At 43.7% G+C, this 21,588-nt stretch overlaps 1 protein-coding gene across 1 annotated transcript; it reads right to left on the minus strand.

The window, feature by feature from the left end:
- Positions 1-3,103: 3,103 nt before the first annotated feature.
- Positions 3,104-7,631, minus strand: HYAL4 (hyaluronidase 4). The gene is given in 5 exon segments (XM_075140612.1): positions 3,104-3,508; positions 4,610-4,696; positions 6,728-7,075; positions 7,078-7,529; positions 7,532-7,631. Coding segments are annotated over 5 exon segments (1,392 nt in total).
- Between the last annotated feature and the right edge of the window lie 13,957 nt (positions 7,632-21,588).

The following is a 21,588-nucleotide window of genomic DNA, read 5'->3' on the forward strand; positions in this document are numbered from 1 at the left end:
AGGATCGTGAAATGTAGCTAACAGAAAACACAAAGAGAAGAAAACAGAAATCCAAAAAGTTATAAAACAGGAAATCAGAAATGCTCCTCAGAGAGAAGGAGAACAGAAGAGAGGTGGTCTGATCTTAGATCAAGCTGATATGAATCTCTACCAGATCTCACATAGCCAGGGTCTCCGGCTTCACAAGGAGAGGGATGATAGCAGAGGAGTCAGAAGGAGCACCTGGTTCAGCTTTCCCCATGAGAACAGGCTCTGCATGGGGGGTACCCTGCTGTTGGGGGTGACCTGCTGTGGTTTGGGAAGTCATCACTGTACCATCCTGACCAGGTGGTCACTGGTACGCCGAAGATCTCCGTTACTTTATCCTCAACAAATCATCTGGCCTGCCAATACTGTTGAGAGAGAGAGAGACTGAAATTTGATAGATACTTCTGAAATATCTGAAAGCCCAGCACTGGCCTCTGCTTTGTTGTTTGCCTACCTGGGCTGTAATAATTAAGAATTACAATTCTCAGTGTAACCTGGATTTTGAGGTCTTCCTCTGCATGCAGAATAGCAGGAGAGCACTTGAAAAATTATTTGAGTCTGTGGGGCAAAAAAAAACCCCTCTTTCTCTCAATGGAAGGAAGCAACATGACAGAGCTGGTTTGTGCTTTGACAAAAAGCTATTGTACCTCTGCCTAAAGAGGAAACGTGGCCCAGATCCAAATGAGGGCTTATGTGCCTGACTTGGCACTGAGGTGAAACATAGGGTCCTCTGTCCAAAACTGCCATCTCCAATGGTGTCTGTCCAAGTTCTTTTTACATCAAAACTAGCTAAACCCCACTGTACCTAAAATGGTCCTCAGGAGGTGCCCTCTCCCCTAACGGGTTAGCTTCTAATTTATTTGTCCCACTTCAATGGATATATCAGGGGAGAAATTTGGGCCTGCGTACCTGCATCCATGTTTGGATACCAAGGAATATCATAACATTTACATAAGGTGCATTAATGTATTACAGACAGTTGCTAATTTAACACATTCGCAGAAGAGCTTGAAATTTGATTTTATAAAACACTGGTTCTCCTTCCCATTGTTTAGTTACTATAAGCGGTAAGATGTGACCTTGATGAAGACAGCATGAAGAGTCAAAACTAACATCTACTCCAACGCCGCTCAGAAAACATTAAAAGACATTTGTTTCCTATTAGCATGTACTTCAGTACAAGCAGGAAGTCAAATGAATCATTTTACACCTTCTCTTGAAAAATCCACCACAATCAGCACTTTGCTTTTAACAAACTGCATTTGTCTGAGAGAAAGCTGTTCCACCAAAAAAAATTCAACCAGCATATCTCTAGTTTTCTTCACTATAAAAATATGCTTTAGAAAAATTTTAGTGGATCTCCTTAATTTATTTTTTGAAAGAAATAGCCTGAATTTAATTTATTTATTTTTCTTTTAAAGAAGGATCATTCTAAACTCAATTTATTTCTTATTGATTGGCTGTGATTTAGTCAGTCTTCCCTACCTTAAATGGAATTTAAAATATTTCTTTCTACAAAAGAGTTCTGTCAAAAAAATTAATGTAAGTTTTTCTCACTTGCCTTCAAGAGCTCTATTAACATAGTGTTTGTTCACCTTACGATCATTTGTTTAACATAGTTATTACAGCAATAACTCACTGAGGTTAGATATGAGGATAATAGCATATGTTTGAAGAATGAAAAGCTGCTAAGAGGTGCAAAATCACAAAGGTCTAAGCCTGATGGAATTTTTAAGGTTCTGGGACAAAAGGAATAATGGAGGCCAGTGGGAGTTGGATGGTTTGTTTCATGTTTGCCTGGGTCAAATAGAATAAAGCAGGGAACTCAGCATAGGTCTCATAGGTCCCTTATTTGTCTTATGCCTATTTGTCTATTCTTCTTCTAGCTACAGAGATTCTAATATATAAAGACACAATTATTTCACATATATATATTATATGTGTGCATATTTTCATGTATATTATTAATAACCAAGTGGTTTGTAATTGTTTCATTCAAGTAAATTCTCTTTCAAGAATACTTAACCCCTGGGAAGCTGGGAAGCTGAGAAGCTGGAGGTTGACAGAGTGCCCTGGAGACACGCCAGGTATGCTTTCTGCTCATGGTCACCTCTAAAAGAGCATTCTTTTCCCTGCTGACTGGAAGGAGAGCCCTGGGAGCCTCTCCACTCCCTCCAGAGGATGGATCTTACATTGGCAGTTGGGACATAAATAAGTTTCTCGCTAGAGATGATAAAATTGCCTGATCCTTGTTGATTGCATCTCTATAATAGCCTTGGGGTGCTTTCATTAGCTTTAAATTTAAAAGTCGATGGAGTATTGCCACAGATTCAGGATGGAAGTAGACCTGGCTGAGGTGGAGTTCCTGCTCCCAGCACTACTTACTAATTTTATTTTAAATAGTCATGGCATAAAAACCACAGAGAGACTCTTTGTTGTTGGATTAGAACATATGCATTCCTTTCTCAGTAAATACACTAATCAACAGAGTGTGACTTGTCCTTTTTTCTCCTGATCTCCTGACTCTTTCATTCCTTCCTACCTAGTGGAGAGCTCAAAGCGTGAACACCTCCATCACACGGGATGTGAAAAAGGAAAACGTGGACTTGAACTCACTCAAATGGAAAAGAAACTAGAAACCTCCCCACCATCTTCCATTTTCTGGGAGGATGCTCTATCCAGTATGCCATCCAGTAAAAGGCAGATATGGGTAGACTCTTCCTCTCTTTACAAAGGGAAAAAGTGAACCTCGTACTATTTTTTCCAGTAGTAGCAGGCTTCTGCTGTCCTGGTTGTGGCTGTCAGCCGGGCAGAAACCTGGCCTCTAGCCTCCTAAACAGTCTAATCTCAGAAGATGGGATCAAGACATATTCCTATGACCTGTGTGTCTTTGACTCAGCCTTCAAGGTGCCCCACTCTCTTGGTGCCTTATGGGCATTACACCTCAGGGTGCAGCCGCGGGGTTTGGGTTACGTCTGGGACCAGTCCCCAGCTGCAGAACATGTGAGACTTTTTGTTGGATCCACTCCACCATCCCTCTCAACTGACTGAAACCAGCCCTTTGACTAAGCAGCAGTTAGAAAAGACTTATCAAAGGCAAAGGAAGCAGACAGGTCACTGCAAATCTTCTGGGTGGGACAGAGTCTGCAGAGCTCCCTGTATGGTCATCCACAACTTTAACTTCCACACAGTCAGGTCCTTCATAACCCTGATAACAGTGGCAGACAAATGTCTCTGGCATTATTTCCTGATCTTCATTTGATGCTTCTCCTCTCACAATAGATCCTTGGTCCTCCAAGGCATCTATCCGGAAGCTCTTAGGATTTAAATGCAGATATGGCGAGGCTCTCCAGGTTCTTCACACACATCATCCATTGTCCTGACAAAGATGCCTGCTGCACACCTCAGCTGCTGCTGTGACATTGATAATGTAGGGCCCTAATTCTGAATCAACGAATTTTTGCACTTTTGTGCAGTTACTCTGTGAACGGTAGAAAAGAAATTTTAGCTGATGTCAAACTAACCACTCTATTTGTCCCTTTCTCTTTCTGAAAAACATGCAATATGTAAGTGGCATTAATGAATTCTTTCAGGATAATTTAAATTTGATTAATTTAAAGGGTTATTAAGAAGTCTTATACAGAAAATATAACCCAATGGAGATGCAAAGGGCTTTAGCAACTTGCACTCCTCAGAAAACATCACAGCCTGTAGATCTACAAAGAAGCCATGATGTATGCTAGAAACGCAGGTGATGACAGAGTGGCTGTGTGGCAAGAGTGTGGGGGTCCGGAGCGGATGCTCCAGGGCCTTGCCTTTGTCACTTGACTAAGTTGGAAGGAAGTTCACCCTCCTATTCACATTCACTCTGACAGAAACCACAGCCGAATATTTACAAAAATTGGCTGAAGTAATTGAATTTACAGAGGACAACTGAACACTTATTTTCAGCCATTCATTCTCATGCTGGCTGGGTTTTCTATGCTACTCGCCAGGAGAAAAGCAGCCCAGAACACCCATTTCACACAGCTTTAAGGACAAGTCTTTTCTCATGACAAAGTTTGATGTGTGGCTGTCTGAAAGCTCCAGGACATGACGGAGCCTCAGAAATCAATCTTTGATTTTAATGTGGTTAGGTCTGATATCACGTAATACAAAGCCTCTCCATCTGATCTCAACAGCCTGCTTCATTTTCCTTGCCCACACACAGGCACAAATAGAGTTCCCAGACAAACTGCTAGGCACCACTGGTATACCTAATCTGGTCTGACTGATGTGCTAATCAGGCTCTAGCAGATTTCCTGGTATTTTATCCAGCTGGAACAGATAATATTGAGGAACTGTCTTCCAGAATGCCTGGTATTAGCCATTGGCTTCCTTCCCTACCACTAGTTGCCTGTGAGCCTCGCAAGACCTTGTTGAGCCAGGAAGAATTGACCATGTTCCATGGTCATCCAGACTGGGGGACAGCAAAGACTGGTTAAGCAGTCAGCTCTGTTGGTACCAAGTACTCGGAACTGGTGCAGTCAGACAGTGTCTATTAATAGGGTAAATAAGGATCTTGTACAAGGCACAGGCTTACCTCTGAAGAAGTTAAATTCATATCTCACCAAATAACAATGCCTGCAGCTCCCAGGGCACTCTCTCCGATAGTGTTGATAAGCTCTTGCTACAGTGAAAAGAATAAAGACATTACTGTCAGGCTAATTCAGCATTTCACAGCCTTTCTAAAGTAATCCAATGGTTTGTTATGTGGCTGTCCCTCGGACTACATTTTCTTTTCATTCTGGTCCCTATGAACTATATTTTATTGTGGCTAAAGATTTGCTGTCTAGAGTACAAAGATTATTAATCGTAAGTTGCAAACTTAAGTACTGCCTGAGATGTTGGTAATAAGCAAGTGAACAAACACTGGGATACAATTTACTTTGATGCAAAATTTAATTGTAATTATTTGATATCTCATCAATTACTAGAAGCAACTAAAATCTTTTCATTAAAGTGGGGTTTTTAACATGAGAATTCCCCAAAGCATTCCCTCAGTTCTGTTTTTGCTGATAAGGGGAAGGAGAGAGCCATTCTGTTCTATCAATCCACTGTTTTCCCCGTCCCTCTCCAATTTGAAAGCTGTGATTCCAAAGGCATGCATTGTTCTTGCTGTTTTCCCTAGGAGCTCACTCAGCTTCTTGTAAAAACCTTAGAAAAGTGACTGTAAATAGGCACACACTATAGGAGGGAGAATGCTGGCATTGTGCAACCTTAAATGAAAGGGAAAATGCAACACTTTGCGAATCTTAAGAATTTCAGTTTCAGTTTTCGTGCTCTTTCTATGTTTGTTTCAGAGAGATGTCTTTCACAGTACCTTTTCCTCATATCACAGCCTTTAAGGGGGAGGGTATTTGGTGCTTGGGTGTTTATCCTTAATTTGAACAGCGATTAAGGATCAGCAACAAGTGAATTACTGTGCCACAAGCACTGAAGATGAAAGACCACTGATATGCAAGTGACTCCCTAGACATCATCATCCATTTAAGGGAGATTGAGGGCCACAGCACATCAAGAATCAAAGTAGAAAAACTTCACAGGAATTGGTTGCCCAAGGGGGAAAAGAGGTGGAAACTGGTTATAAAATGGCAAAGGGGATGCACACCAGCCTGCAGCAGTTATTGATGTCCATCTATCCTCTTCTTGCAAAGCTAAGGAAGGGCAAGCTGGATAAAAGCACCAAAGCAGGTGCCTACACCTCCTTTAATGCCTAAGAACAGGCATTTGCCTTCAAGCCCAAGAGAAGCGCAGCCCCTTACTGGGAAGTGTAGTGGGTGATGGTGGTGCTAGGGGAGTAGTGGGACCTAATAGGAGAGGGAGCTAATGCTCCTTCCCAGACAAGGTGCCAGCTTCAGACTCTGTACCTGGGCTCAAAGACTGAACACAGCCTTTAAAAAGTGAATACAGCTCACTTGCTAAACTCTGAAACACAGAATTTGAGACCTGCTGGTAGTGCAGTCACTGTCTACAGGGGAGAACTAAGCCAGGGCTGTGACAGACAGGTTATGCTGCTTTTTCACAGGAAACCTGTTGTCTTCATCCACTTTCTGGGAGGATGTCCAGAATTACATAAGGAAGGACTAGGGTAGGACACTTCTCTTGAAAACACTTGTGTCTGTGTGTGTTCAGCTGATGTGAGCAGTACTCCTTGGTTCTGGTGCACCGTTTGCCTGCTCCAAGGTAGGTATGGGACTAAATTAAATGTTTTTGAGATGGAGGCATGCAGAAAGATTGCTGCCTTCAATTTCCCATTCTGACGTAACGCTGAGCAAGTTGCTAACATCTCAGTCTCAGTTTCCCTTCTATAAAAGGGGCAGCTGTCTGGGGATTAGTTAGCGATTGCATATCTGAGCAGAAGAAAGTACATGAGGGAGGATTCATGTATTAACCACCTGCTACATACTACATCAAATTGCTGAAATCCTTTTAATCCACTCAAATTGATGCTTGAGTATAGCGTAGTGATGAACTAAAACAAAAAAAATAGGTATTTGAGACTGCATTTTTTCTTCAGAACATTGAGCTCCTTAAAGCATGTGGACAATTAACATAACCAGCAGAGCTGGCCCAAGTAGGAGGTTTTCCATCCTGATGCACCATCTGTAAGAATGGTTAAAGCATGATTGCAGTCCACATTGTTCCAGCAAAAGCTTACCATAGAGAGAAATAATAAAAGTTCATCTCTATGACCTAGTCAAGTACACACACATAAGGACAAAGCATAATCTTGGGATGTCATGGAGGAAATCTGTATGGATTCATGCACCCTAAACTGAGAAAAGTGCAAAATGTTTTGACTGTTTCCAAGAGATTTCTTAATGCCAATGGAAGGATACAGGGCTGCACTGCTATCCCAGAGCCAGGAAAGTTCATTGTTCCTCAAAACTTCACTCTTTGGGCAAGAACCAGTGTAGTTCTGATCACGGAAATTGTAATTGTGACAGTCAGGGTATAAACAGTATCCACACAGGCCCTTTGGTCTGATTTTCATTCCTAAAGCAATTAGGAATTTTATGTTTCCTTCATAAAAGTTTTTGCACTTTCTTCAGGGGGAAGTCTGGCTAAATGTTCAACATCATTTGCTGAAATATTCCCTTCCATTTTAGTTATGACTTTCCTGGACTTTCTTCTGTAGACATCTTTTGCATCCCAGTTGCAGGCCTACTGAGGCCTCCAGTACTCCCAGTCTATGACAGCTAATCCACCGAGGTCCGTAGCTGGGGTGTAATAGTTAATGTCACAGCCAGCTTTTTCCAGATGAGTTTGCAAGCTGAAGTGCTGGGGCAGGCCACCATTAACAGGGACTTCCTGTGATGTGTAGCAAGGGTAACAGCAGAGCCTAGTAAAAGAAAATATGGTCACATTCTGCCCGCTTGCTTTAACTAATGGGCTTCCAACTACATGGAACATTTCCAGGTTCAGTATGACGTCGTACCTCAGGGAGCACAGGTCTGTCAGTCGTTCCAGGCGGCTATGAAGGCCTTCCTCTCCCAATCCGGTGGTTGGGCTGGTTCCATAGTAAGGGAGGTCCAGATGAATGCGATGTGCAGCCGTGCCATGGGCTGAAAGCTGAATGATGCATTACATCAGCTTTATTTTCAATACTTAAGAGACAACATTAGACGGATCTCCCAGTTTGTCTGTAGAACATAACAGAAGAGGCACTTATTCCATATATAGCTATATGAATTGGTATCAGCCACTTCTAAGGTCTCTACCATGCTAACACTGAAGAAACAAAGTGGGCACCATCTAACCCAAAGAAAGGGGGCAGATTCCCAGCTGAAGGAAATCAGTGTAAGTCTGTGGAAGTCAGCATAACCACAGTTGCTCATCTCATCAATACAGGTCTTACTGAAATCACTGAGGGTGTTGCTATCACTTCAGTGGGCCCCAGGGTGTCTTAGTGGCTGTGGCTATTGCAGTTGGAAAGGTTGATGAAGAAATGGTTTCCTTATTCTTCAAGCTTTCTCAATAATAACAAAGGTAACTATAAAATCAAACCCTGACTTTTATCACCATCTTCACAGTTTCATGAACATCCCTGACCTGTCTAGTACAGTGCCAGCCAGAGATACTCCAAATAGCTCTAAACAAGCACACATATTTCATTGTCATTTTGCAGTACCATAAAGGGATACAAGATCAAACCTCTGACAGCAATAAAGCAGATCCATGAAAGCTTGCTCTGAGCTATTTATTAGCCTGGCTGCACTATCACATGGAGCTAGTGCCTTCCAGAGCAGCTCTGATAGCTCTGCACAGCACTGCATTGTGCAATGTGGGCTTTCATGCTAAGGCCTGTGGCCACTGCTGCAAGCAGAATCATTAGTTACAAGGTCCCTGCCACTTATGTCTGTGTTAAGCAGAAAAGAAACCAGATATACAGTAAAACCTGCATACTTACATATAAGAGAGAGTGGGTCTTATCCATCCTCCAACTCCAGGCTCCCCCCTGCATTCAAAACCCTGGGGAAATCCCGTACAGCTGTACAATCAGCCGTCATGAGCATGGATTTGTATTTTGTAGTTCTTCTTCCTCAGTCCTGGCCTGTTTATCTCTCCCGGGATTGTGACCTGCTGGAGGTGAGGATTATGGGTTTCATATGGGCAGCCAGATTGTTATATATTCTAATGGGAATAGTGCATCTATGTTATCCTTCCTTTATCTCAAAACAGAAAAACAATCAGTCATAGCTATGTACCTGGGGTACTTTCTGGACCTCCTTACTCCCCCATTTCTTTGCTGTTTTAGGGTAGGTCTAGCATGACCTAATTTCAGGTACCTGCAGCGAAAATATCAACATCCAAAGTAGCCAACCTAGGTACTTTTAATAAGCCATGGATGCTTTTAGGATACAGTCATCTGCCAGTTTGAGACATCAGGGCACTCTGAAGTGTCCAAGATGTGCCTGTTCCTCCTGCTGACGAGGCAGGCAGGCCACAGGACCACTGCAGTACAGTGTAAACATGCAGAACTCAACGTTTCATGAGAGAAGTCTCACCCATGAGACTCACGATAATTTGCTTTTAGTGAAGAGGAGGCCCAGGTTTTCAAAACCACTAACCACATATCCACAAGTGCCATATTGGCGTTAATGGGCCTTTTGGAAAATGGTGTTAATGAAAATTAGCCCCATTTGCTGAGTATCTCTCAGAAAGCATATACCATACCAAGAAATCAAACTCAGCAAAGCCATCAGGGCTTGTCAGCATTAGAGGTCAAGCTGAATTTTCTCACGAGAAGGCTGTACAGCCGAAGCCGGAAGATGGTGGGCTGGCTCTTGGGAGGAGACAACCAAACAAAGGAACAAAGGACCGACTTTAGAGAGTCAGGCTTGCTGCCCGCTTTCCCCCAGAGGGATGGAGAGAAGGGACTGGGGGTCTTGCCAGCCCAGCAGTTCTGCCCCTTACTCCAGCCCCTGCCTGGGATCAGCATGTGCTTCTGGCTTTCCAGGAGGGCTGCAGGGAGGCTGCAGCAGCGGTGCCCAGCAGTTTGCTCTGCTTTGCCTACAACCAACTGGGAAAAGCAGACACCTTGCTGTGCTGGTGCATGATCGTCGAGCGCTGCTCTCGCAGTTCACAGAGAATCAGAGCTGTGAGAAAATCCTGCCAGAGGGCAGCAAATCCCCACAATTATTTTTTTTAAATAGCAGCATGTGATTCTAAATTGCAGCATGTTGAGTTCCCCCTGTGAGAGCTGTGCCACCATCCTGCCCCTCTGCTCCTGTGCCTGTCACAGTCTGGATGGGGAGGTGTCACCAGCTGGGCTAGTGTGTTTTACCCCAGGTTTCAGGGAGCACTTCCCACACAGGACCTGTGTCATTTGGCACAAAGCACCAGCAGCATGCGCAGCGGCCACCCGTGCCCTGGGGCACCCCGTGGCATCGCCCAGTGCACCACAAACCCTGGGGCAGCCAGGCCCAGCGCTGCCCAGTCAGGCTGCACCAAAACCCACGGGGCTCGCCGGGGGCTGCTCTAGCTGGGGTCTGCCCACTGGTGGGAAGTGGGGAGGCTGAGCACTGCCCCGCGCCGTGGGTCTGCACGTCCCTCCTCGGGCAGGGCTGGGGTGTAATTAGCCCTACGCTTTACTGTGTGCTGGATATACGGATTTGCTGCCCCAAGGCCCTCTGAGCTGACACGTGGGAAAGGCAATATCAGCAAGCTGAAAATAATAATGAAGAGTAATGAATAATGAATAATGATGATGATAATGATAATAATAACAACAACAACAATAATAATATAGGTTATTGAAGACTGCAGGGAAGTGGCAGACCACCCTGCCCCTCTGAGAAAAACTTGTTATGAGGGACTTAACACAGAAAGATATTTGTAGTTGCTCTATTATTAAGGAGGAAACAGTTACCACTTTATATTCTGTGTGAGGGCAAATCACTGAGGTTTACTGACTTCTGATTTTATTCCACTTGATGCATTTAGCCATCACACAAGCACACACATGCTCCAGCTGGGAGCAGGCTCTGAAGTCACTTCTTTGTAGCATGCAGGAAGGATGTCCTGTGCCCAAGCTCTGCTCAATATTTTTCCCTTTACCCAGGCTTTTCAAATGTGCTTCCAGTTGTGCAGCATAGCACCATGCTAAAAAATTCTCTGCGTCTTTTTGCTAGGTATTTCTTTCATTTGTATCTGTCACAGTTGACAAAAAGCCGTTATACCCCTTCTGCTGATTATATTTTTCTCTGTAAACCAAGGCAACACGGAGGCAGCTCATCTTGGTGTCCAGCTGACCGTGAAAATGCACAGTGGGCAGCAATTCCCAGCAGAAAGAAAGTAGAAACCGTATGTCTTTATCAGACAGCAAACAGCTCTAGCTAAGACTAAGCAAAATCAGCTTCAAACAGGGAGTTCTGAATTGAATAGACATAGAGAGTACTCGAACCAGATCACAGGATACTGCTGAAAAAAAATAGCTGGCTAAATGATAAGAAAAAGACTAAGCATTCATCAGATGATATAACCCTGTATCCCTCTCCCCAATTAATCTAGAGCTGAGGAATGTACTTTCAAGCTTTGGCATTTATCTTGTAACAAAAATCCTTCTCCAGTGACATTACACTTATTCATATCAAGGGATTAGAAAAATGACAAATGACGAATAACGACAATGATCTTTTCTCCTTTCTGTTAACATTGTTACAACAATATGACAACACAGCACAACCTTGATGGGCTTAAAACAGGCTGTCTCAACAGGCAAGCCAATCGCCAAATACCCTTATCAAAGACGTGCATGTTTTTTGAAACAAGAATTTTCACACCCACAGAGATCCAATAAAATCCGTGGATTTTTACAGAATAATCCTTTTGTTGACTTTTTATCAGCAAAGCTAAAGCTGATACACTCAGAAGTCTGATGAGATGGAACAAGTTTTGTCCAGTTGAAGCCATGCTGTCAGCAGCGAATCTTGCTCTCTGTGCCAGATCTGGATTTGGAGGCAACATGCTCGGAGCCTGGTGACAGGAGATGACCCTAAGAGCCGCAGAGCTTGCAGCAGCCTCAGGGAGGACAGTATGCGAGGATGCATTGCTGCCATCCTCTACCTTCCCTCGTATGGATGGGGGCTTATTAGACCAGGGCATCCTTTAGCGATTTGCCTCAATGACATTTTGCAAAGTATCTCTGTTATGTTAGTAAATGCAGGGGACTGAATATGCAGCACAATGAATAACAAAAATGGAGCAGGACCTCACCTCACAGTTATCTGACTGACCCAGTGACATTGGTGGCTTATTATAGCTGAGATTCAAACCCCTTTAGTACAGTACTTCACTGATCCCAACGAAGTTGCTAGGAATCCTGAGCAGCATGAACTGTCAAGGGACATTTTATAGTGTTTCAAATTTAGGGCAGGGCATCCTCAAAATGTTACAAATCGAAGTATGATTCTGTTGCAGCAGAGCTATTTCCCATAGCAACTGTAAGGAATAAGCTGAACAAAGCATCAAAAGCTATAATTCAGCATTTTAACACATGTGGCAGGTTGGAAGGCAGGTACTGATAGCAATTTTGTAGGAAAATTTAACTTATGATGAAAGATTGGGACTGTTGGACAGAGAAGAGTAGATTTTAGCAGACGAGCTACAAGTCTGTGTGGGGCTCATCCGGACAGTCATCTGGCCTTTATCATCTCAGTTCCTTTTGCCACCATAGTGGACTTTTCTTATTATGTACATGAGACCACTTGCATTCTGGTGGCCTACTAGATAGCTGGACTTCTGAATATGGAAAATGAAGAAAATTGATCAACTGCCCTTATGCAATTTACTTTTCCTCCACTTCATGCTGCATAGATGTCACTCATCTGTAGACAATTACACCTGACAGTTGTCCAGCCTGGGAGATTAGACTCATGCTTAGCCCTAGCAAAAAGGCATACGGTTTGATGGATTGATTTAATGGCCCACTGGAATATCCATAAAATCAGTCTTTATGCTTAACTTGTACTTCTGTGATGCTCTTGATGCCAGTGACTGGGTCATTTTCTGGCATACACTGAAATGATCACAAAGCTTCTTTGGCCTACGTCCAGCCTAGCAAGGTTCTCAGTGCTCCATACCATGGTTTCCCCCCTATTTTAAGCCCAAAGATTTTCCAGTACCCTGCTTTTCCAAAGAGGGTAGCCTTTGCACTAGGGGCTATATATTCGATGCTTATACTATAGAATCAGCAAAATGGCCTGAATCCTGGAATAGCCTGAGTGGTCTGCATTGCTATCACATTGACTTCATGTGATAGCATATTAAAAAATTACATGGATTACACCGTGTGCAAAGTAAGGAGAGTCACCTTCTTTGAGGGTATGTCAGCCTCAAGACGTGAAGACTATGTTCAGGAGTTGGCTTAAACTGACTCCCAGGATGCCCAAGTTTCCTGCCACATGTCTCGTTTATCTGTAGTTCAAAATGCCCACACCACGAAAAGCCACGTTTGGAAGATGTGCTTAGAGGACCACAACACAGCGTCGCCGGACTTCAGCTGTGTTCAAAAAAAGTGGGAGCCCACTTTAAGGCATCAGAACTGCTTGGGCTCTCCTTCTCCAGGGAGCTCCTGAGTACATGGTGTGTCCATGCAGCACGGACCATGTATGGGCTTCGTGGCATGTCATTACCATCCTCTTTTTCCTACATTTCTGAGGTTACTGAGAAAAAAGATCAAATACCAACAGATTAGTGTTGACTTACTCTTATTCCTTAAAGCATTTAAAATGGTGTTGAACTGATTCTTTTACAAAGTAGCTTTCCTCTCTGTCCACTTTCCTGATTCAATTGTATGGTAAATCCTAACTAAAAACTAAATAAATGATGGTTGATGTTCTGAGCATGTTCTTCTCACAGAAATTAAACAAAAGGTTAAGCCTGCACGATAGGAAGGAGTTGCCTCTCCTCCCACTAACTTTCCTGGGAGTCCAGCAGAGTTACATTGTATTTGCACTAGGGTAAGATTGTGCCCCCAGACTGTGCAGAACAAACACCCACACGCACACTGGAGTGATTACAGCTTGCACCCAGCACCAGCAGATTGGGGTGACATTCCTTTCTTCCTACTCCTACAGAATAGCTGTAACACAACAACAAAAGAAAGTACTTGATTCCCACCCTCACCCCCCACCAGCTGAGTATTACATTAGAACTAAATGTTATTGTTGGAGGAAATACAGCTATTCACTGTTGTCAGTCTAAGGGATTATTGCAATTATTTTAAGCCGGGAGTCATGTAAACCTCGGTAAGCCCCATGTACGGATGGAGACTTTGAACAGACCTAATGAGCCTCGCTCAGTGGCCATGCCCCAGCACGGCCTCTCCATCTAGCTCTCATCAGCCATCATACGACCTGCTGCTTCGCTGGGAGCACAGACGGGATATTTTGAGGAACTGCTGCTGACCATCGTTGCAGCAGCTGGTGGGTGCTGGGAAGTAATGGACTAATGCTGGCCTAAAAGGAAAAATCCAAGGGCGAACAAAGCAAACATGAATATTTCATGCCTGGTTTTCAGCTACTGCAAATCAATAAAGATATACCATCTTACATCAGACGAGGTTGTGCCCCTTTAAGAGTGGAGAAATCACAACAAAATTAAAATAGGAGATTGCATTCTGGAAAATCACAAACCAAGTACTTTCTGTCAAAAGTAGGGTAACTCTACCACTCAAATTAGCATCTTCACTGCAATCAGGTCAGTTTATTCTTGTTTTTTTATCCTTGTTTATCTTGTTTTTTAAGTATACTCAGAGCTGAGTATTGCTGCTGAGCTATGAATGCAACAACAGTGCTTACACACAACTGTTCCTTCCAAATCAAGGTGCTTCAGTACCTGAATTCCTACAGAGGCCCAGGGAGGGCTTGTCTTAGTTCTTCCTACTACTAGGTTTAGAAAAATTGTTATTTGTCCAAATTCCACAAAATAAAGTTTGATGCTGATACTTAAGAAAAGAGTACTTGTCTGTGGAGCAGTCCGAAGTTTCCGAAGGGCTTCAGTTCATGCTTGTGCTAATTAACCCCGCGCAATCAGCGTTGTTTACCATTGTAGGTACTCAAGGACTTTGCGAGATCTTTGCGCATGACTCAGTTTCACCCAGCTTGAAGAAGCACCTTTGATAGAGCAGCAAAGTGTCATGCCCTGGCCCTGCCAGCTTGCATCTCGCCTAGGGGCAGTGCTCCCCCGCGGCTCCCACTGCAGCCCGCTGAGGGTGAGGAGGAGCAGGAGGAAGATCAGCATCACCACTGGGGCCTGTGCTCTCCCATGTAGGGGACCCCCATAGCAAACAGCCCCCACCAGCGCCTTGGGTCCTCCCCGTGCCCGCGGAGCCAAGGCAGCCCAGGGCGAGGGAGGTGATACCTGGGGTGAGCCTGTTTTAACACCCCCATCAGGAACCTTGTGCTGAGCATTAAAATGCTTGTAGTGAAGCTCACTTCCACTCCCCACGGGGAGAGGCGTGAGCAGCCATACACGGGGGTAGGGGAAACAACACAAGGCGAACGCAGGTGTCAGCTTAAGAAAACCCAGCTGCCCTCTATGTACATGACCCGCTGCCCAAAATGCCATCAAGGGGTGAGGCGTCAGTCCCATAGGGTCTCCATAGCACATAGAGCGAGTGGACACAAAGCCAAGGTAAGGAGCAATTTCAGTAAGGGGAAAAACTAAATATGTTTTGTTCTGCCCTGGAAACCCAGCATCTGAAGGAGCAATATAAAAAATACTCTTAATAATCTGCTGTCTAATTGACTGAGAAGGTTATTACTAGCATGGAAACAAACATCATTTTTCCAAAAGCTGCCCACAAATGTCAGACTGCTTGACTGACTGAGGAGAAAAAGCAGGACCAATACTCTGGGCTGCTTTGCTTCTCGCGGATATTGGAGAGCACCTTAAATAAAAGCCGGGAGAGTTCTTGCTGTAATGGAAAAATGAGAAAGGAGCTCTGACTGTCTCTGAGAAAACAGGCTGCCAGCGTGTTAAAATATCATCCTTGGCAAAAAATAAATAAAATGTCTGAAGAGGCCACATTTATTGTTGAAATAGGAGCAGCCACAGGAGCGAAGTTTAAAATATTGTCCTTTGAAATTATAGAAGTCTTCTTATTTTTACCTTGTTAGATGCTGATAGCTTCCTGTATAAACGCGGTTACATAATCGACATAATCCGCACGGCAGCAGAGGCCATACGTGCCAAGCTATAAGGTTACACAACTGCCTCCGAGCTGTTCCCACCAGCAGAAAACAAAGCCTCACGCCCCTCGTAACTGTTCTGCTGCTTCTGGGACAAACTTATAGACACATGTATTGCAATATACACATGCATACGCTCATTCATATATGCATGTACATATGTATGTATATTAACACACACACATATCCCACGTTTTCTTATTACAGCTTAAACAAGGTTTTCACTGAACCAGAAAAATACTACCTTGGAATTACTTTGGTGACATTATACAAGGGATAAACTGGTATGTTGTAACTGTTAAAAGCAGCAAAGTTAAATCTCAAGCACACGCTTACTTTGGGAAGCTACCAAAAGAGTTCTCCCCTCTTCTCTAACGTGAACTCTAACTGCTCCTTACTGCTGCGGGCTATGGTGTGTGGAAAGCACGCGTTGCCATCGCTGAATAAGAACAACTTAGGGGCTTTAATCTCACTAAGCAGTATGTGACATCATTGTTTTTCCTTGGTTTTTTTGAAGGACTGGACTTTTGTCTCTGAGAACTGTTTTGTCTCTGTACTGTTCCCGGCCAGTATCGTTCTTCGAAGTGTACAGAACTATTGTTTCCAACTTATTTTTAGAGTAACCTGTGTTTGCAAATACTCCCACTCTCTGAGTCTGGCCCAGATTGACAGGAAATTACTTTTCCTGAAATATAAACAAAAAAGAAGTTGTGGCTGCCGCAGCATCTTAAGCATATCAAAGTTTCTTTGGCAAAGTTTTTCATATGTCTTCTTATTATACATGGTGTGCAGTTTTAATTCACTACCTACAACAAATGCTTTCAGTGCAAAACTGAGGCAATTTTTAATTTAAGCAACGTCTTTTTATTTTAGCAATTTTTAACAGAAAATAATGCACACGTGCGTATTTATGCACAGTGTTACAAATCCAAACTGGACTGAGATTTCATGCTGTTGGTTTTGTCTGTGAGAGCTGTTAGCGCTTTTTTCTATAACAATATCATTCCCATTTTTACAAAGCCACTGACCCTAGCAGAGAACATTGCATTTGGAAAAAGCTGATGAAATCAAAAATGCTGGTATGATTATGTTCAGCCAGTGAGCCTTCCTCATCTTTTTTCTCCTTTAAGATTCAGTGGCAAAAGGGGACTTCAGAAAACATGTTAAATAACCACGTTCCCGAGTTGTGCCACTCCAGGCGAGCTTTACCTGCCCTGCCTTTGCTATCTGGTGAGGCACCGAGGTCTGGGCTGGTCACCCCAAGGAGCCCTCAGCTTTGGGGGAGCCCAGCAGGTGCCCTGGCACGACAGTACCGCCCCATCCTTGGACCGACGTGCTGTCCTCTGTCCCCCACAGAGGGGGGAGACCTCTAGGCACTGCCTCTCCCCTGCCACACGGACCCCGGGGGGTGGGTTGGGTGAGCCGCAGCCGATGCTGCCAGCTTCATACCAAGGCTGCTTACTCACCATGTATTGTCTTGAGTGGCAATACTCAGCTTACGGCTTGCTACCACTTCCCCATGGGTTTTGCCCACTTCCTTAGCCCTGGCTCAGCTGTGTGAGCAGTGCGATATGAGTCAGATTGAGGAATTAATCTGACTTTGGAAAAAAAACATTGTGGGGGGCACCTTTTTTTTTAACACGGGAACTTTTGACCTGGGTGATTTCCCAATCCAGGTCAGCACAAGGGCACCAAACTGCCGTGCCAGCAAAAGCAGGGGACAGCACACCATGATAGAGGGATGGGAGTGAGAGGAAAGGTTGGGAGTGAGAAGAAGATGCCAGTGGCACTGAAAGCTGGTCAAACGGGGACTGCAGCCCCACACATCTACCTGTCGGACTGAAGTGGAACGAAATGAGTCCCAGCCTTTCCCAGCCAATTTATGAGTTGGTCAGAACATACAACATTTTATTAAGTGCAACACTCAGCAGTGGCAAGAGAGAAAAAGGAAATGAACACAACATTTCTCCAAATTTCAAAGTTTTGCAAATTTGAGAAAAGCTGGAAGCGTGTCTGTCGTGCTTCTGTTGGTATTGTTTACCCTCTGACGAGAAGCAGAGGATTAGAGGACTCTACAGCTCAGCATTTGGGAAGATTAAAGATATGCGGTCTGAGTCTATTATCATCTTGAAGCAGAGGTGGTTCAGAAGAAATACAGCAAATCCTTGTTCCTATTGTCTCCAGAAACCAGTGCTCATTTCCCAGGATCAACTATGCTTTAAGAGCTGGTTCTAGCTAAAGATATCATCGTAAAGGTTATAGCACAGTTCTCTGCTGCTTCAGACTCTCCCTTCTCCAAACAATTCTAACACAGATAGAAATTGGATCATGTCTCTCCAAAGACTGGACCATACAACTAGACCAGAAAAAAAAACTTTGTAAAATTATGTGTACTAGAACGATCAGGCAAGACCTACAAAAATATTAAATAAGCTGTAATGAAAAATGCACTTTGCAAAGCTTTCTCTACTTGCTATTTGTTATGTGTACTACAGTAGCATCTGCAGTTTGATTTGATCCAAAGTACCCCCAAAGACAGAAGTGCACTTATAAAGAAATAAATTGTCAAGATTGTAATTATATGATACTGTTTGGGATGATCAATGAAGTAGGAAACAAAAAAAAACCATCTCCCCTGCCTTCTAGGTAGCTGGGCTTTGCAAGAAAGCCTACTCATTTTAATTTGATTTCAGGGTTCAGACCTGGATTAAGTGAATCAATTAGTTCATCACTTATTTTGAAGACTAATATTAATTTAATGCTAACAGAAGATGCTCGTTACCATGGTTTTTATGGTATTTCACATTTCTGCACAGGAAAGAGAAAAAAAGACACCAGGATGTCAGTAAACCCCCCACTGGAAGGGTGCTGAGTCCCCTGATGGGCACAAAGCACCCACAGAAGAAGGGAAGGGAGCAGAGGAGCCTTTGGCCTCCTTTGCTTTTGTGGCAGCTGGCCAGTTGGCCCTGCAGGGTGGTGCGTGCTCTGTGGTCCTGCTGAACATCAGGCTCCAGCCGACCTTGCATGATCCCATCCTGCACCCATCCTAGCACAGGGCACTGATGCAGCATCACACTGTGACCCTATCCTGATAGGTGACCTAGGGCATAGTCACCTGTGGAGATAAGGGGGTCAAATGCACCCTGACTTTGGTACTGGCCAGTGTAGTTAGTGGTCCCACATGGGAGCACACAAGACGTGGAAGCCCTTACATGCATCTGTGCAACCTCTGCCTGCCCTCAGTCAGCAGCACGGCTGCCTCCAACCCTACCACTGGCAGCTGTAGTTGTAAAGAACTTCCAGGGACACTGTCTAATAGTAAATCTTATTTTCTTTACAAAAGGAAGGGCTCTAACTATGTGAAATATAAACAAAAATCTGTAAAATTACATTTGCTTAGATGCTTGGTGCTATCAATAATTATTAAGAAGCTCAGACCAAATTCTGATTTTGGTCTTCTGTCTAAGACAACCTGGTGATGAGGATGCAGAACTGGGCTTGCGGTTCTTCACAGAAACATAGGAGCCAAATTCAAAGACCTTTGTTTCCAAGCAGGTATACTACCGCAGACACTCATACACTCCTCCGTGTGAAGTGGTAACCTAGACTAAAAAGGAGCCATTGGGCAAATTTGCACCTAACATAAATACCCTCATAGAGAATATACATCACAGACTGGACCAGGCATATTGCCATTTCACCCACAGCATTGGTATTGTTTGTATAAACTTCCCACAAATTACCAGAACTTTTGCTGATGAAGACCGTACATCATTTTAATTGAATTTATGCTATCCAAATAAATTGTGTATATAAGTCTCTACACACTTTATTCTTGTAAGCCTACAGAAATAATGGAAACACTTTGCAATGCAACACACAACATTTTAAAAACACATTTCACTGACATAATATATGGGCATTACGGCATTTTCACATCACCCCTGGTTTCAGAACACAGGACAGCATGAGACGAAGCAGGAGCATCCAGGTTAAATACAGACCAGCACTGGTGACGGGTATTTAGCAAAAATGGGCTAATAGTTTCTATGCTCTTAATATACTAAAGTATGTGTAAATTCCCCTTGAAGTTTAGCAAACTCTGAACTGAATAAAGGAGCTAAAGCAGAATATATATAATCAATAAAAAATATTTGAAAAGGTAAATAGCCTAGCTTCAGTCTAAAGGCATAGTTCCTAACTGACAACTGTCAGTTTTTCTAAACTTTAATTTTAATCACTTCCCTCCCACACCAAAATAATGAAGTTTTTTATCTTCACTTTTGCTGTCATAATTGCCATTATGCACTACAAAGGGAAAGGTCTCTGTGGCTTCTCAGCAGATGTCATTACAGAGTGACTCACTATAGCTAGCACTAAGTCTTTATTTAGCTGAAGTCAGTCCCATTTCACTGTCTAGGTTTAAAGGGATCATTGCAGCCGTAGCATATCCACTGCAGGTCTGTTGTGAGCTGGGTCTTTGGCTCGAGTGAATCTGAGCACCACAGTTCACACCAGCTGTGAATCTGGTCCTGGCAAACCGAGGATAGCTTTTTTGTGGGGTTACCATGAAGAAATGTTCAGAGATAACAGGAGATTGCAAAGAACATAGGACACCCCAGCAGATTACAATGCATAGAGACATGTTAATGTTTAAAGTAATTTAGGGCAGTATCAAGAAGGGGGCCTGGCTAAGGGCCAGATTCAGACTTCCTTACTCCGTTGAGTATCCTCTCCACATAGCCTTGCTGATTTTAACCAAACTGCTACAGGAATAGGATACTGTGTAATGTAAGCAATGAAGTCTGGCCGCAAATGATCAATACGGACACCAGTCAGGGTAAAAAAAAGTGGTTTAGACCCACATGTGGGTTTCTTATTAATTTCTGTGTCCATGCTCTGGAACGATACTCAGTCCAACACATCATACAAAAGCCTCCAAAGAAAATTATTTTAATATCTTCCCTAAGTCAGAGAGAGATGTAGGAAATTTCTTGGGTTTATCATCAATTTATCAATCAATATGCTTGTTACATTGAAAGGCTGTGTGGGAGATAGATAGGTCTTTGATGAAATATATATGCTCACACATGAACATGGATCAATGGATAACTGCAAACAGACATGCCACAACCTGACAGGATGGCATGTTATGGATGCTAAATTAACCAGTAGTCAGTGGTTCTTTAAGCTACATAACCTCCAAAGAGGTCCCCATCTGAAGCCGAAGGCTGCAAGCCAAAACATTGCCAGTAAGTAGAGTTCTTCACCTTCTCCTCCCCTGCATGAGGGAGATGCATGTCAGCAGTGGGGTCTGCCAGCCTGTTCCCGTTTCCCAGTCGTTGACCATCCAGCTTGGTTGGGTGGTTGCACAAGAGCAGTAGGAGAGCAGAGTTACCAGACCCATGTAGTTAGCAGAGCAGAAAGCAAAGCCCCTCAGCGGCCCCAAAGGCAGTGGTGATGCCAAGCAGCAAGGCTGCCTGCTTCCCAAGGGGTCGGAGCAAGAGGAGAAGCACTCTCCATCACCTGCCTGGGCAGGAGGACTGTGGGGTGCCAGCTGCCAGAGCCACTCTCAGAGCTCAGGAGCCCCTCACCTAAACACATGTACGTTCTGCTGGTTGGTTGGCACTGTGGGAAAATGAACATTTGACACATTGACTGGCAATTGTGGAGATTTTCAGTCAAACAGTACCTTTGATGGCACAAAACTACCACTGGAAATACTGATACCTCTAGAAGTAACATGAATAAAATTAGGCCTTGAAATACTGAAATATATATTTTTTTAAAGTGTGCACTGATGTATAACTCTGTACTCTTCACA

Source organism: Calonectris borealis, chromosome 1, assembly GCF_964195595.1.
Source record: "Calonectris borealis chromosome 1, bCalBor7.hap1.2, whole genome shotgun sequence".
Classification (NCBI taxonomy): Eukaryota; Metazoa; Chordata; class Aves; order Procellariiformes; family Procellariidae; genus Calonectris; species Calonectris borealis.